General features: G+C 47.6%; 1 protein-coding gene across 1 annotated transcript in view; it reads left to right on the plus strand.

The window, feature by feature from the left end:
* Positions 1-514: 514 nt before the first annotated feature.
* Positions 515-17002, plus strand: part of TTLL3 (tubulin tyrosine ligase like 3) — a 26350-nt gene continuing 9862 nt past the window's right edge. The window contains 8 exon segments of the mRNA XM_006758248.2: positions 515-3055; positions 3260-3351; positions 5257-5425; positions 5570-5664; positions 7568-7682; positions 8794-8892; positions 10134-10329; positions 13916-14064. Of these exon segments, the coding sequence (XP_006758311.1) occupies positions 2677-3055; positions 3260-3351; positions 5257-5425; positions 5570-5664; positions 7568-7682; positions 8794-8892; positions 10134-10329; positions 13916-14064 (1294 nt within the window). The 5' untranslated portion in view covers positions 515-2676.

Here is a 17002-nt window from a genome sequence, read left to right on the forward strand (position 1 = left end):
TTTAAAAACTGTTACCCCTACCTATGAAGAGCTTTGGTCCTTCTTGCCTAATGAGCTCATTTGGGCTAAACCAACCTCGGAGAGTCAGGGATCCCATTTTATGGCTAAGGAAACAGGTTCCATAAGATGTAGTAGCTTGCCCCAAATTTAGCCAGTGAGCAAGAGGGTAGATTTCAAATCCAAGACTTATGCCTCTACCAATGCTAAGACAGTACTCAGTAGCCATGTGTGGTTATTTAAATTACTCAAACTAAATAAGGTTTAAAATTTACTCACACGGTCCCACCAGCAACATTACAAGTGCTCAATAGCTATCATGTCAGATGGCACATATGTAGAGCATTTCCATGATCACAGAAAGTTCTTGGACAGTGCTAGACTTGGTGAATCCTCCCAAATAAACAAGATTGCTTGTATTTGAGTCCCAACTCTTAAATATATTTTATTGATTTCTTAGAGAGGAAAGGAGAGATTAGATAGAAGCATCCATGAGAGAGAGACATCAATCAGCTACATCCTGCACATGCACACCATGCCCCCACACACAGGGGGTGGAGCCTGCAACACAGGCATGTGCCCTGACTGGGAATTGAACTGGAGGCCTCTTGGTTCCTGGCTTGCGCTCAACTGCTGAACTACATCAGCCCAGCATGAGTCCAAACTCTTGCTGAATTTGAGTAAATTATAAAGTGGAGAAAGTTAATGTAAACAATCTCACATTGTTCCTGCTATGCCAGTACTAAGTAAACAATAGCTGATCTTTCCACCAGCCCACTATGCAAGCTGATAACTTTCCTCATCTAGACATGGACGATGACATTATCCCTGTCTTGGAGAGATTTGGGGGACTAGTAAAAGCCAGGAGTGTGAATAGATGTGCTGAAGTGTTTCATATTCACTGTAAGTCTTGGGGCCCACGGGGCATATATTTATGGAGGAGGATGCCAGGAAGAGTTTCAGAAGGGTTAGCCTTTGAGCTGAGCTTTCAAAAGTGTTCTAGATGGCCAACGGGTCTCTTGAAGTAGAGGACAAGGTGATGTTAAAGGGAGAAAGGGCTGGGGGCAACTCAGATAGCTATCATCCCCTTTATGACTTACCTCTGTGACCTCTTCCTTCTGCCTTGCAGAATGAGGTGTGCCCTACTCTGGGGCACATGACTGTTGTAGCTTTGCAGTGAATATTAAAGGCGATCACAGTGAAGATATCCACTATAGAATATGGCAGCTGCTCACTCAGCCCTCACAGGACAGCATTGCCTGGGTGAGCCAGCCAAAACTCGTCATGGATCCATCTCCTCTGATCTGGATCCCCTAAAACCAAAGTTGCTCCCTGATGAGAACGGACTGGGTGGTTTCCAATCAGCTGGCCCTCTCCTGGGGACACGTCTTTTGGGAAGCCCAGTCACCAGCCAGTGGGGGGTTGGGAAGGGTGATCTGCAGGGATGGGGTTGGCTGGACACCTAGGTGGAGGACCCACCTTCACTGAATGGGCAGATCTAGCCAGAGACAACACAAAGCTGGCTTTTTGGACCAGGTACTCTACCCTGGAGTTTGCTTAAATGGGCACTGCTAGAGTTTACCTCTCTAACTACCCATATTTCCATGACCAATAGACAACCAGTTTGATAACACGGGGTCATGATGTTAACAGTGTTTGTGTTTAAGAGTGGGGCCTTGGAGTCAGCTCTGGGCTCCACTGCTGGCTCTGTGATGAGGCAAATTCTGTAACATCTTGAAGTCTCATTTTATCTCACCTGTGACTTGAAGATACTACTTTGCCACACCCCCAAAAGGATTGCTTAGTCTTGTCTTGAGAGCTATGCATAAATGCAGTTACATTTTTTTTCTGCAGTTGACAAAGATGGTCTGTTTTTGTATTTCCAAGTTATTGTGGGGTGGGGGAAGGGAGAAGTGCGTTCTGTGCTGGATCATTGTTTCCTGCATATACAGGTCTTTCAAATCTGTCCCCAAGGACCTGCTCCTAGCCCCATCTGTCAGGCCCTGCAGATGCAATCCCGCCTCACCAGGCTCCAGCCACACTGGCATCCTTTTAGTTCCCCAGAAAGGTTCTTACCCTCCTCAGGGCTGTTGCTGAGACTTGCCTCTCCCTGGAATGCTATTTCTCCCCTCTTCCCTGACCAACTCCTGACCTTTGCATTTTGTAAGGTGTTGGCTTCAATGTCACCTCTTCAGAGAATATTGACTGCCTTATCCAAAATATGCCGCTTTCCTGGCTGTAGTTCATTGCCCGTACCATACTTACAGCTGTTATATACCTTTGTTGCTTACTTTTTGTTTCCTCTCCACTGGGCTCTAAACTCCATGAGGTCAGGGATCACCTAGGTCCTAGCCCATTGCCTAGGACGTGGTCCTCTATAAATACGGTGAAATGACTGGAGCCCCAGAAATGCTCAATGAGAAACCATGGCACTGGTAGTAATTGGCAACCCGGTACTGTGCGCTTCTGCCATCAGTGCTCTCATCAAGGGTGTGGGGCAGGTGAAGTTCTGAGTTCGCCTGCTGGAACCAGTCAACCGCGGCCTGATTGTGGTAAGGAATGGTTTCCAAGGCGACAATAAACAGAGGGCGGAGCCTCGAACCCTAGGACCCTGCTCTGCAATCCCGCGAGAGGCAGCAGTGCGGGGCGCAGGGAGGGCGTGCGAGCGCGGTAAGGCGCATGCAGGGCCCCTGCTTGGCGCTGATCCGGAGCGCCGGGGACCTGAGGGTCAGACACCCGTGCTCCACCACCTGGTTCCGCCTGGAGGGCGGCCCGGTATGCAACTGGCCGCAGAAGCTGCAGCCGCCTGAGCCACGCACCAGTCACCCCGTCCCGTGGCCCTGGGCACGCCGCTCGGAGTTTCGGCCTCTAGAGACGCTGCCATGGCCCAGGCCCGCCTGCGCCTGGTCCGATGGGGCTCGTGCTGGTAGCAAAAGCCTGGCCGGCAGCCGCGCCATCCAGTCGCTCGCCCATGGCACTCATGCCCAGGGCACCGCAGATCTACGCCCCCTCGGGCGCCCGCACACCCGAGTCCTTGATGATGCCCCGCTGCAGGACGGTGAGGCCCATTTCGGTCAGCCCATCCTGGCCCGAGGCAGTAGTGACGAGGAAGAGACAACTGGGTGGAGGGAATGGGGGTCGGGAGAAGAGCGATAGAGGGTGGGCATCCGGGTGAAGGGCAGAGAAAGAGAAGGAGCAGGGGCATGGGCATTGGGGGCCAGAGAGATGCTAGGCTGAGCCCCCTCTACTCATCTTTCCGCAGGTTCCCTGGTCCTCTGGCCAGGATTGTCCAAGGACTCTCCGCACATGGGCCGGCTCAGAAACGCCAAGATCCATGTGGAGAGAGCTGTCAAGGTCAGAGGGGGCTAGGGAAGGAGGGGCGGTTCTAGAATGGCACAATCTGCCTCCCTGAACTAATTTATTCCATCCTTAAAAAACAAACTCCTTGATTCCACACCCATCTTCAAATACCTCCCCATTTTTTAAAAGTTTATCTTTATTGTTGGAAGTATTACAGATGCCCTCCTTGTCCCCCTTGACCCCTTCTAGCCCACACCTGCAAATACTTCCCTATTTAAAAAAAATTTTTAATGTATTTTTATTGATTTCAGAGAGGAAGGGGGAGAGAGAAACATCAATGATGAGAGACATTGATTGGCTGCCTCCTGCACATCTCCTGGGGATGGAGCCCACAACCCGGGCATGTGCCCTTGACCGGAATCAAACCCGGGACCCTTCAGTCCACAGTTGGACAGACACTGTCCACTGAGCCAAACCAACTAGGGCCCTCCCTATTTTTGATACCCCTTCATTTAGCAGACTTGTCTACTTTACCTAGCATTCGCCCCTCAGCTCCTACCTCTCTGTTTCTGTCCCTTCTCCACTTCCTTGGGAGAACTAGAGAAGTCCCAGGAGCAGCTCCTTTTCTGTCCCAATCTTGGTGGGCACCTGTGTCATTGCACTGCTGCCCCACACCCCCTTTCCTCTCGGCTCTCTGCTCACATCTAGTTTTCCTTCCTTCCTCCCTGGCTGCTGCTTTGAAGGTGCCTGGGACTTTAGTGGTTCCCTGGATCCCTTCCTACACCTGTCTCCTTGGCTGTGAGTCCAGACAGGGTGCTGTACCCCCTGCATGCCCTTTCCTGCCCAACCTATGCTCTAACTGTACACTTGGCAGATCCAGCCGCTTACTGGACATCTCCATCCAGAGAACTTACTATCATTTCCATGTCCCAAACCATACTCTTGATTTTCCTGCCTAACCCAGTCATTTGTCTCTGGTCTTCCCCATCTCCTAGTTGCTCAAGCTAGAAATCTGATCTTTTTGTTCACTCACCCACACATCTACTCCCATCAGCAAAACCAGTCACCTGTATTTCCAGAACAAATCCTAATTCTATGACCTTCCCTTCTCCATTGCAGCCACCCTCATTCTAGTTGTCGTGATTTTTCTCCCATACAAACCACAACAGCCCTCTAACTGGCCTCCCTACTTCCACCCTTGTCTCCTCCATCTAGTCTCCAGACAGCAGCCAGCCAAACTTTTACAGCCTCCAGTCACAGCACTCCCTCTCTTAGCCTTCAGTGCTGCACACTGCTGTTGATATAAAATTCAAGACCATGTCCAAGGCCTGCAGGACCTTCCACAGTTTAGCCATGACCTCCTGGCTCAGGAGCTCTCCCCTCATTTCCACTCTAACCCTGGTCCCCTTCCAACTCCTTAGACCTCCCTCCAGCCTCAAGACCTTTGCACATGCTTTTTCCTTTGTCCAAACTGCCATTTGTCCAGCTCTTAATTCGTGGCTCCTTCTCCACATCCTCTGACTGTATGTATTTCTAGTTTCTCTGAATCCCCATTAAGTGTCCAGTTTTTGGAGTCAGCCTACGTGGATTTAAATCCCTGCTTTTTCACTTAACCACTGTGTGGCCAAGCTATTCAACCTCCCTATGCCTCTGTTTCATAATCAGTTAAATGGGGATAATAACATCTGTTAAAAATACATGTTATTGTTAGTAATACACACACACACACACACACACACACACATATATATGCTTAGCACATATAGGTCTTTAATAAATATCAACTATTATCATAACTTTGTAGTCAAAAATATGCCAGCTTCTGATACAACCATATTTATTTACCTACCTGTTTATAATCTGTTTCCTCTACTAGAATAACAAAATTCTGTTCACCATTCCCTATGTCTGGCACATAGGCAGTACTTACTGAGCAAGTACCCTTCTCTCACCTTACAGCAGAAGAAGATCTTTATGATCCAAGGCCATTACCCGGTGATCCGGTGCCTCTTGCGCCGCAGGGGCTGGGTGGAGAAGAAGATGGTCCATTCGTCGGGCACCACCCTGCTGTCACCCCAGAAGCATCTGAACAGCTCAGTGACGGGTGATAGCGACATCACTGAGGATGGTGAGCAGTTCCCTCCATTTCCACATGCTGCCTCTCTCAGTGGCTTTCCTTTGGTTTCCACTGTCCCAGGGTTGAGACTTTGGTATGGGCCTATGGGGCAGGGACAGGGGCCTCACCAGGCCTGGGCTCTCTCTGCATTTGCAGACGATCAAGATGAGGACGAGGTATTCCAGCTACCACAACTCTTCAATGGTGATGTACTGGAATTGGACAACCTAGATGGGACACATGCTGTGATGGTGAGGGCCTAAGGGGCTGGCAGGGGTCAGCTTAGTTGGAGGGAGAGCATTAAAGTTCAGCTGGATGACCCTAGACAAGTCCTTTCCTTCTCCGAGCCTCAGTTTCCCCATAGGCAATAAAACCTAATTGCTTCTCTAAAGCTTGGATGGGCCAGCAGAATGGTGAGGGACACAGTGGTGCTCAGACAAGGCTAGCCTGGGATCAGAACTCGGCTACGTTGTATCAGAAGCTGGCACAAACTCCATGCCTAGGAATTCCCCCTTCCAACTAAAAGGCACATAGTTCATCTCCTTCCTCTGCCCTTGGCAAACGAAGGCTGGAAGGAAGGGCTTAAAAAGCTTGGAAAGAGGCTGATACGATGTGGAGGATTTGTGTGTGGAGGTGAGGACGCTCGGCTTCGAGTCTTTCCACCACCACTTACTAAGTTGAACTATACCAAACTGCCATTTTTATATGTCAGGAAAGGTTGAGTGTTCTGTTTCATATGGCTCAACCTTGGCAGCCCTTGGACAAGCACTTACCCTTCCTGTGCCGCAGTTTCCTCATTTGTGAAATGGGGACCACAGTAACATCTGCCTCATAGAGGTTTGGTGAGGATTAAATGAGATGACATGGAAAGTATTGAGAACATGGTCTAGCATGTGGTCTTAGTGCTTATTAATAATCCTACCTCCCAGAGTTATAGGAAAGATAGAGAGATGTAGAGCCTTTGTCACGTGCTATGTGCCCATCAGCTTAGAGTCACTGTCCTGTCTGAGCAAATCATTGATGGCCATGGGCCAGAACAAGGCATGGTATTCAGCTGTATGGCTTAGTCACTGCCTAGAGGCATTTGGCCCCAGAATTTGCAAGCCTGTCTGCTCCCTGCTCACCAAGTATGTGCCCTGGAGGAAGAGCTGTTTTTATTTTATTTTACACAAAGATGGTATGTGGGCTAGAGGCCACCTTGGAAGTATCCTCTCTTTCCATTCACTCACCCTGCTCAACAGGGCAGGAAGAAGCCTCCTCCAGCCTTGTGCTGCCCACACCAGCCTCCCATGTCTCCTCTCCCCAGTCCCGCATGGTTCGGAATGAGATCCCCTACTTCATCTGGACCACTCGGCGGGACGTGCTGGACTGTCGCTTCCTCTCCAAGGACCAAGTGATAAACCACTATGCCCGGGCTGGCTCATTTACCACAAAGGTGGGCTCCCCAGGACAGCAGGCATTACAGTTTCCAACTCCCAGCCCTTGGGCTAGCACCCCAGTTCCCTGCTCTCCTTGTCAGTAAGAGAGTTCTCAGGAGTTTGGTATATAATTCAGCGGGATTTGGAGTTGGACAGTCCTGAGTTCAAATCCAACCCCTGCAGCATATCTGGCACATGTAGACATTGACTAAAATAGGATTCAAACGGGATCTGGAGCCAGAACAAACACCAAGTCCAATGACTGAGCAAGAGTCTTGGTCCTTATCTCCTGAGCAGAGGATATCTGGCTGATGAATCCATTCTGTCTTACCTGGGTGTATTAACAAGTGACTTCACCTCTCTGAAGTTTCCTCATCTTTAAATGAGAATACCAGTAAAACTATTTTCTAGGATTGTGGCAAGAATGAAGTCTTTATAATTGCACCAGTGAGTGTATTTTTTGGTGTGGATTGGGAAGGGATTCCTAGAGGAAGCAGGTCATTAAGAATGTGAAACAGTGGGTAAGGGGGATGTGGGGCATTCTCGGCAGAGGGACTGTGTGGGCAAATATACGGAGATCGATATGAGCGAGTCAGGCCCAGTAAGTGGGCAGAGGCTCTCTGAGACTATTCAGGTAGAGTCAGCCTGAACTGTCTGGGCATGGGCCGAGGCTGGGAGCCCCTGTGAGGTTCTCCGGGCAAGTCCCATCCTGCCCCCTCAGCAGCTGATTCCATAGGTGGGTCTATGTCTCAATCTCCGGAATTTGCCATGGTTTGATGAGGCTGATGCTGACTCCTTCTTCCCACGCTGCTACCACCTGGGGGTTGAGGAAGACAAAAAGGCCTTCATAGGTAAGGAGATGCCCAGCCCTGTGCCTGGACCCGTCCAGCTGAAGGATGAAGGCTAAAGCCCTGGTTGGTGTTGGAGAGCAAAGGGCTTCTCTCTTCATTCTCTTGTCCACCCCAACAGAATTCCTTCTCCATCCCTAATCCACAGACCTCCAGAAGATCTTAGTTAGCTTAGCTTATATTCTGGAGCAGGTTCTAAAAGCTGGTCGATAGGCTGAGTTTGGGTTCCAGGCCCGTGTCAAATTCCACTGGCTAGATTGGGTTCTTAATCCAGAAAAGTCTCTAGACTTTGGACTTCTAAGGCAGAATAGTTTCCAACTCCAGAACATGTTCTAAATTCAGGTCAGAGTAGATGGTAGGTTTAAATTAGTCTCCAGACCTGAAATAGGTTTTGGGCCAAGGTTTGGTTCTCAGACTAGAATAAATATCAAGAGTCTATCAGGAACAGAAGAGAAAAATTAGACAACAGGTCTAGGTGAGATTCTTTTTTTAAAAAAATATATTTTATTGATTTTTTACAGAGAGGAGGGGAGGGGGATAGAGAGTTAGAAACATAGATGAGAGAGAAACATCGATCAGCTGCCTCTTGCACGCCCCTTACTGGGGATGTGCCCGCAACCAAGGTACATGCCCTTGACTGGAGTCGAACCCGGGACCCTTGAGTCCGCAGGCCGACGCTCTATCCGCTTAGCCAAACCAGTCAGGTCTAGGTGAGATTCTTTATATATCTCTATTTATCTATATCATTGATTTTAGAGAAGAAGGTGGCGGGTGGGGAGAGAGAGGGAGAGAGAGAGAATCATTGATCGGCTGTATCCTGCATGCCCCTGACTGGGAATCAAACTGTGACCCCCTGGTTCATAGGTCGATGCTCAACCACTGAGCCATGCCGACTGGGCATAGGTTAAGATTCTTAAGGCAGAATATGGGCCAAGTCAGGTCAGATTCTGGGTCTGGTTCTATAGTTGAAATAGGAGCCAGGTTCTAACCCAGGTTCTAGAGTCAGAAAGTAGTCAGATTTGGATCCAAAATGGGGCAGTTCATGATCAGGTTCCAGAACCAGAACAGGCCTGGAGCCTAGGGCTGAGCAGAGCATCTCCTGCCCTGGGAGCAGAGGACTTCTGGTTGACAGCTGCCCGCAACGTTCTCAAGCTGGTGGTAAAGTCCGAATGGAAGTCATGTTCTATCCAGGCAAAAGAGGAAGAGGCCCCAGGTAAATACCCTCCACTCCCTCACCATTTATCCTCCCACACATCCACCCATCAATTCATTATTCATCCACACATTATCTATATAAATTATCTATATTATCCACATCCATCTGCCCATCCACTGCCCCTTCCCACCAATCCATCCATACATCTACCCACCATCTGTCCTTCCATTCATCTACTCATCTACCTACTCACCCACACACCCACCGATCTCACATTCACCTACCCATGCATTCATTCATCCATCTATCTCCCCATCTATCCCCACACTGTTTATCTACTCATTCACCTACCTTCTCTCAGCAACACATTTCCTATCCATCTCTCCTCCACCTTCCTATCTTTTCTTCCACAGATCCATCTGCCCATCTATCCACCAGCTTTTCCACCCTCCTATCCACCACCTGTCTGTCCTCCAGTCCATCACTCATCCATTCTTCTGTCCCGACCGTACCCACCTCTCTTCCTCTCCATTTGTTAAGTGATCCACTGCCTCATTCAGCCCTCCCATGGACCCGGAATGTGGCCAGCTCTCCAGCAATGACAGACGAAGAGGACAGACGGAGTCCTGTCTTGGGACAGGATCTCTGTGGGGAAGCAAACAGTGTAACCGTGTAGTTTTTTCATGTGGTCTGAGGACCCCTAGTGCCTTGTGGAGGGTGACATAGAGAATGCCACATTCCATGTTGACTCCACCTATTACTCGCCTTTCTCTCTTTGGACTTAGCTCCTACCCTGTACTGTAATCCAGGACCTTTCAGCCAAGGATTCAGGCTCATAAGGGGCAGGTCTACTGGGAGGTGGGAAATCCCTGTCTCTTCCAGAGGGAGGTCTTCCCATTGCAGTTCCCTAGGTGTGTCAGGTGCCAAGAAGACTTGTGTGCCAGGATCAGGGGCACAAAGGCTACAGGTGTGTCAGAGGTCCCACAAGCAGCGAGGGTGCATGTGTTTGGAGCTATAGGTGCTGAGAGGCCCCGGGGACTGTTAGGGTGGACCCTCAAGTGAGTGACAGGTCCTGGGGCAGTTGGGACCAAGGGTGAGCACTAGGGTCTCAGATGAATTTAGAATAAAGCCTCTGGTAAGTAGCAGGTCTCAGGGCAGTAAGAGATGTAGGTGTGTGCTGGGCCACAGGTGTATTTAGGATGAGTTCTCCAGTAAGTGACAGGCATTGGAGCCGTGGGTGCCATGGCATGTGTCAGGTTACCCGTCAGAGAGTGACAGTTCCCTCCCTACCTCTGCAGCAGGCAAGCAGCCCAAGAAACTGGAGAAAAAGCCAGTGATGCTGACTCCAGAGTTTGTGGATGAGGCGCTCTGCGCCTGCGAGGAGCACCTTAACAACCTGGCCCACCTGGACATTGACCGGGACCTGGAGGCCCCACTGTTCCTCAGCCCTGAGGGCTGGTCCCTCTTCCTACAGCGCTACTACCAAGTGATCCAGTGAGTACCTTGCTGTGGGGGGCCTCCATGTTCTGAGCTAGCTCAGTCAGAGACAAATTCTCTCTTTCTAGTGTAGCCCTGCACCTCCTCCCTAAGCCTCCCCCTTTTGTTCTCCCTGTACTTTCCTGCTCACGAGCTCTTAAGGGCTCCCACTGCCTCCATGATGGGGTAGAAAGCATTCTTCCTGGATCTTGGCATAGCATAGTCACAAAGATCATGGCCTCAATTCAAGTCCTAGCTTTGTAACTTTTAAGCTCTGTGACCTTGGGAATGTCACTAATCTTTTTGAGCTTTTTCTCAAATACCGAATATCTTCCCCAAAGATAGGACTCACCAGGATAATTTGTATCATGTGCTCAGCATGGACTCAGTATTCACTCACCAAGTAAAAATCCATTCAGTCATTTAGATTTTATCCCAGAGGCCAGTGTTTCCCCAAGTGTGTTACATAGGATGCTGATCTACAGAATGTGAATTGATTTTGTTGGGGTGGGAGGGAAGGGAAGGGCTTTTGTAGTCAATCATATTTGGAAAACATTGGGTTAAACAAAGTTAATTAAAAGAATTTTCCTTGGTGCAGGGCCTTTCAGAACATATCGGTGGTATATACCTGAGAGAGAGAGAGTGCAATACAGCAGGTCCTCAAATAACTTTGTTTTGTTATAATGTTGATGAGATGCTATAGAACTTAACTTTTGTTTCTATCAATTAGCCTATGGCAGTGGACGGCAAGCTGCGGCTCTCGAGCCACACGCGGCTCTTTGGCCCCTTGAGTGTGGCTCTTCCACAAAATACCGACTTCTGTGCATGGACCATGAAGTTCCAGTTGTACTGTATGTGTGCGCCCACAGGTGGTATTTTGTGGAAGAGCCACACTCAAGGAGCCAAAGAGCCAAATGTGGCTCGTGAGCCGCAGTTTGCCGACCACTGGCCTATGGTAAAATTGGTTTTGTTCTATGTCATTCCACTTAGTTGCAGAATTTATTGACAGTATTAAGGGCTTACTGTATATTCTGTACTTATATGACTCTAGTGGCGTGCCCACCCCTGCCCCCCAACCCCAAGCATCCTGAGGGGTTGTGTTTTCAGCACCCACTTAAGAGATTTTCTAATTTAGCTTCATTTTTTTACACATTTTTATTTTTCATTACTATGTTAGTGTTAATCCTCACCTGAGGATATTTTTTCATATTGCTTTTTCAGAGAGAGTGGAAAGGAAGGAGGGAGGTGAGGGAAGGAGGGGAAGAGAGAGAGACACATTGATTGGTTGCCTTCTGCACCTGCCCGACTGGGGCTGGGGATCGAACCTGGAACCCAGTGCGTGCCCTTGACCAGGAATCAAGCCCGAGACTCTTCAGTGTTCGGGCTGATGCTCTAACCACCAAGTCACCGGCCGGGGTGGAAAAGGGTTCTTGGGCAGAGAAAAGGAGTGTCGAGATGAGTGAGGCTGGAGCTGTTGTGGGGAGATTCCGTGCAGTAGAGGAGTGCAGGAGAGACAGGAGGGAGAAGTGTCCTGCGGGCAGGAGAACACTCAGCTTGTGTGCCAAGTATTGTGCCAGGCTCCAGAAATGACACATAGTCCCTTCCCTCAAGGAACACAAACTCAAATGGGAGTGATGAGGGCCTCAGCTGGGGTGGGACTAATAGAACAGGATGATTTGATAGAGGAGACTGAAGAACTAATAAATGAACTTTGAATAAATGACATATTGAGCAAACCCACGTCATTGATAATTCATTTGTATCTTCTTTAAATGTCAGAAAATGAAATTGACCCTATACTTTCACCTTAGCTACTGGAACATGTAAAGTCATCCTTCTTAAACAAAGAATTATCGAGACTGCGTTAGAATATTACGAGAAAATAATTTGAGTCTTATTTATTTCCGGGTATAGGACAAGTTCAAAGAGGGCTGTAGGAAGCTCTCAAAATTCAGAATTTCATAAAATATTGCATCATATAACATAGTGTTGAGATGTTCAGTACAGGTAGTTAGCATACATTAATTCATTCAATATTAACTGTTATGTTTCTCAACTCACCCCCTCCCCCATACTCTCTTCAATCTCCTCCCAGCCTCCTTTTCCTCTAGTAATCACCATGCTGTTGTCTGTGTTTCTAAACTTTTAAAACAAATTCATGACTCAGCAGCCAGGCTTTTATTAGGTTGACTTTCCACAAACACACTGGTTGTTTTCTTTTTGCTAAATATAAAATCATATTGTCATGTTGAACATACCTTTTCAAAGTACACGTGCCCCTGCCATTCTCATGTGACAGAGTTACTGTGAGATGCCCATGGAAAAGTTTCCAGTAGGTCATCTAGAGCCAGAGGAGTCAGGACTTAGATGTGACTGAGAGGCCCTGCTATGCCCTTTCCATGTGGCTGTCCCTGTTGCTGGCACTGCCCCAGTGGTTGCTGCTGCCTCCCTATTGAAAGCTAAGTTCTCCATAGCTAGAGACATGCAAGAGGCCAAGGTGTTAAAGAGGCTTCCTTCCAACTCGGAAGAGAAGAAAGGGGAGAGTTTGGGCGAGGCAGCCATCTGGGGTATTTTGTGACTTGGTTTATTTCAGGACATTTTGTGTCCCATAGGGCAGCATTCGCCAACCTTTCAGGCCTCATGGACCACTGGTTGGCGACCGCTGCTGTAGGGAACAGGGTCTCTCTTTGTTCGCGAACCCCAATCTGTGCAGACCAGTTACGGAGGCAAGCTCCTGCCAAAGTACTTGCTTATCCAACCATACATTCATTTAGCACACTTTTAGGGAGTGCTGGTATACTGCTTGGAGATAGGAACGCAACAGAGAATAATAGCTACACAAATGTTCCTGCTCTTATGGAGCTTACATTCCATTGAGGGGAGACAGATATAAGCGTAGATGTCAGGTGGTAGGTGATAGGAAGAGAAGAGAAATAGAGCAAGGAGATGTGTGAGACAGGTGTGCCTGAAAAAAACTAGACTAGGTAGGGATTCACCTATCAACCAGTGTTAGGTCCAGATTAGAAGGGGAATGAACCCTCAAAAGCACTTGTGATGGAGGAATCAGGCAGGATGGTGTTTGTGTCCTGGCTCAGCCTCTAAATTCAATTTGTGGCCTTGGGCAAGTCTCTTAACTCTCCAGGCTTCAATTTACACTGCTCTAAAATGGGACCAGTAATAGCTTCCTGGCAAGGCCACAGAGAGGACTAGAGATAATGTATGTAAAGCCCTTCACTACAAATCTGGCGCATAGTGGAGCCTCACCATTAAATGCCGTATGATTAAATTTTGCCAAAGGCAACTTTAATGTAATGGAAAGGGAGGCGGCAGAAAATGGAGTTTTTGGAGTGGGTGTGGGGTGTAGTAAGTGGTGCCTTTTCCCATTCCAGGAGGCCGGGACAATGCCCTGGGTAGATAAGAATTTGGGGGGCAGCTTGAGGGTGGGTATGGAGGTTTGGAAGAGACCTATCTGGATCTTTAGGGAGGGAAGGGCATGACCAAGGCTGGTAGGACCATGGCCAGGGGAGCTTGTGTCTCCCTTTGCCTTGTCCACCAGGCTGTCCCTGGGTCCAGTCCTGCCCAAGACCCATTATCTCCCCAACAGCGAGGGGGCAGAACTCAGTCACCTGAAGGCTCAGGTCCAGCGCTGTGAGGACATCCTGCAGCAGCTGCGGGCCTTGGTGCCCCAGATAGACATGGAAGGAGATCGCAACATCTGGATCGTGAAGCCAGGAGCCAAGTCCCGTGGCCGAGGTGGGTGTCAGCCCCCGCTTTCTGCACCAGCACCCTACAGCCTACCTCACCATCTATAGCAGCAGTCACCAACCTTTCGGACCTCACAGACCACCAGCGGTCCGCGGACCACTGGTTGGCGACTGCTGATCTAGAGGCCAGGCTGTCAATAGTGCAGACTCTTTTGGAGTCAAGCTGCCTATATCTGAATCCCAGTTCTGCTATCAGTGTGCTGTGTGACCTTGAGCAAGTTATATCACCTCTCTGAACCTCAGTTCTGTCACCTATGAGAGATGATAAGACTTCCTATGAGGCAAAAATTACAAGATGGTGCATCTAAAGCTCAGCTTGGTGCTTGGCACAGAGTGATCATCCCATAAAGGTCGGTTGTTGTGATGATGCAGCTTCTCCTCTCCTGCCCTCAGAGTTGGGATGATGCTCTAGGTAGGTCTGGTGATACTCAGGTGCTTGTCATCTAAGGGCTCTTGGATTTGGCCTCCCTTGTAAGGTATGTAGCATAGTGGTTAAGGGTATGGATACTAGGAGCCAGAATGTCTGGGTTCCAACCCAAGCTCTACCTCCTGCTGTTTGTAAAGTTCGGGCCAGGTTAGTTACCCTCTTGTGCCTCATTTTCACCATTGATAAAATGAAGTCAATAATACCTACCTGAGAGGAGGAGGTAAGTATAATATTTGTAAAGTACTTAGATCCTGTGCATTTGCATAGTAACTGCTACATGAGTGCTGCTATTCTGGCTGCTCAGCCCACTGTGAATGGAATCGGAACAGGAGAGCCAGCACGCTGGAGTTGTGCCTTTGCCCAGCCTTTGAACACTGGTTAAAAACTTCTGAGATGTAGAAAACAGACTTTTGGCAGATTCCTCCAAATACTGCCCGTGGATGAATTTTTCTTTTTCTACCTTGGAAATAGTTGTTGTTTTTTTTTAAAATATATTTTATTAATTTTTTACAGAGAGGAAGGGAGAGGGATAGAGAGTTAGAAACATCGATGAGAGAGAAACATCAATCAGCTGCCTCCTGCACACTCCCTACTGGGGGTGTGCCCGCAACCAAGGTACATGCCCTTGACCAGAATCAAACCTGGGACCCTTGAGTCCACAGGCCGACGCTCTGTCCACTGAGCCAAACCGGTTAGGGCTACCTTGGAAATAGTTTTGTTGTTTTTTTCTAAGTATAAAAATACATGTTACTATGTTTAAGAAATTAGACAATACAGAAAAATAGAAAGACCAAAATCAAAAGTCACCCTTGATTTCACTAACTACTGTTAACTTTTGGTGTTGTGTTTTCCCCCCTACATTTCCTTCTATGCATTTGGAGAGAGGGATTTATTTTATTTTAAACAAAAACATACTATTCATTTTTCCATATCTTTCAATATGAATTAGTATTACTCATTTATTCTTTGCATATTTCTTCTTCTTAACAGTAGATCTTGGAGACCACCCTATTTCAGAACATCTAAATCTGCCTTTCTTTTAAATTTAGCTTATTGTTATGGATACTTTTAAAAGACACAAACTAGCAAGAATAACACAATGAATCCCCATGTACCTAGCACCAAATTTAAAAATTCTCCATTTTTAGAAAAACTTAATTGAAATGTATATATAACATACCTCATTGAAAAGGGTTCACATTGTGAGGATACAAGTCAGTGAATTGTTGGAGTTGAGGAAAGAGCACCCAGATCATGAAATAAAGCATTACCTGGCCCTGGCCAGGTAGATCAGTTGGTTAGAGCGTCATTCCTATACGTCAAGGTTTTGGGCTCAATTCCCCCATCAGGGAACGTACAAGAAACAATCAATGAATGCATAAATAAGTGGAAAAGGAAATTGATGTTTCTCTTTCTTCTGTCCTCCCTCTCTGGAAGGAAACATTTGCACCCAAGAAAGACCGCACCCATAATTCCTCTCAGTCTCTACCTCCCCACAATGGTGATCCCTATTAATCTTTTTTACACAAAGCATGTGTTTTGGGGAGTCTCGGTTATCAGTCTAGCCATTTGAGAAAGGATCTGGCTTGGGAACCAGCCACAAATTATTCTGTGTCATTGGTAGGAGATCTGGCTGTTAGGGGGCCTAACAATGAAGGAATGGGATTGATTTGTGTGTGTATGTGTGTGTGTGGTTTACAATGCAATTCTGATATTTATCGGCATTAAAATGATGCCTTATAAGCTAAGATACTTAACTTCACTAGTTATAAAAGAGGTACAATTAAAATAAGATACCATTTTCTACCCAGGAGAATGGCAAAAATAAGTGTTAGGTAGGATGCAGGCAAATACAGTATCATACACTCTTGCTTGGAGTGCAGATCAGTGTAACATCTTTGGCAAAATAAAATGGAAAAATGCACATACCTTGGAACCAGCAAATCTATGGCTAGAAATTCATTCTACAGGTGACTAATAATAATGGTTTGAGTTAACAGTTACTGCATGCTCACCGTGTGACAAGCACTATTCTATATCCGTAACACAATTAAATGTATAGAATCCTGTGAAACCGAGGCACACATACTAGTAGACTCTCCCACCACCTGGAAGGATACCCATAGGACCCGAAAGCTGCAGTTGGCTGCCCCTGGGGAAGGAGATGCATTCTTAATTGTATACCCTTTTGTACTGTCTACTTTGTTTCTCATTTTATTTATTTTTATATATTTTATTGATTTTTTACAGAGAGGAAGGGAGAGACATAGAGAGTTAGAAACATCGATGGGAGAGAAACATCGATCAGCCGCCTCCTGCACATCTCCCACTGGGGATGTGCCCACAACCCAGGTACATGCCCTTGACCGGAATTGAACCTGGGACCCTTCAGTCCGCAGGCCGACGCTCTGTCCACTGAGCCAAACCGGTTTCGGCTGTTTCTCATTTTATATTGTTAATTAAATTGAAAAAACTAATCAAAGTCATATATGCCCATGGT

The sequence above is a fragment of the Myotis davidii genome, unplaced genomic scaffold (assembly GCF_000327345.1).
Source record: "Myotis davidii unplaced genomic scaffold, ASM32734v1 scaffold73, whole genome shotgun sequence".
NCBI classification, from domain to species: Eukaryota; Metazoa; Chordata; class Mammalia; order Chiroptera; family Vespertilionidae; genus Myotis; species Myotis davidii.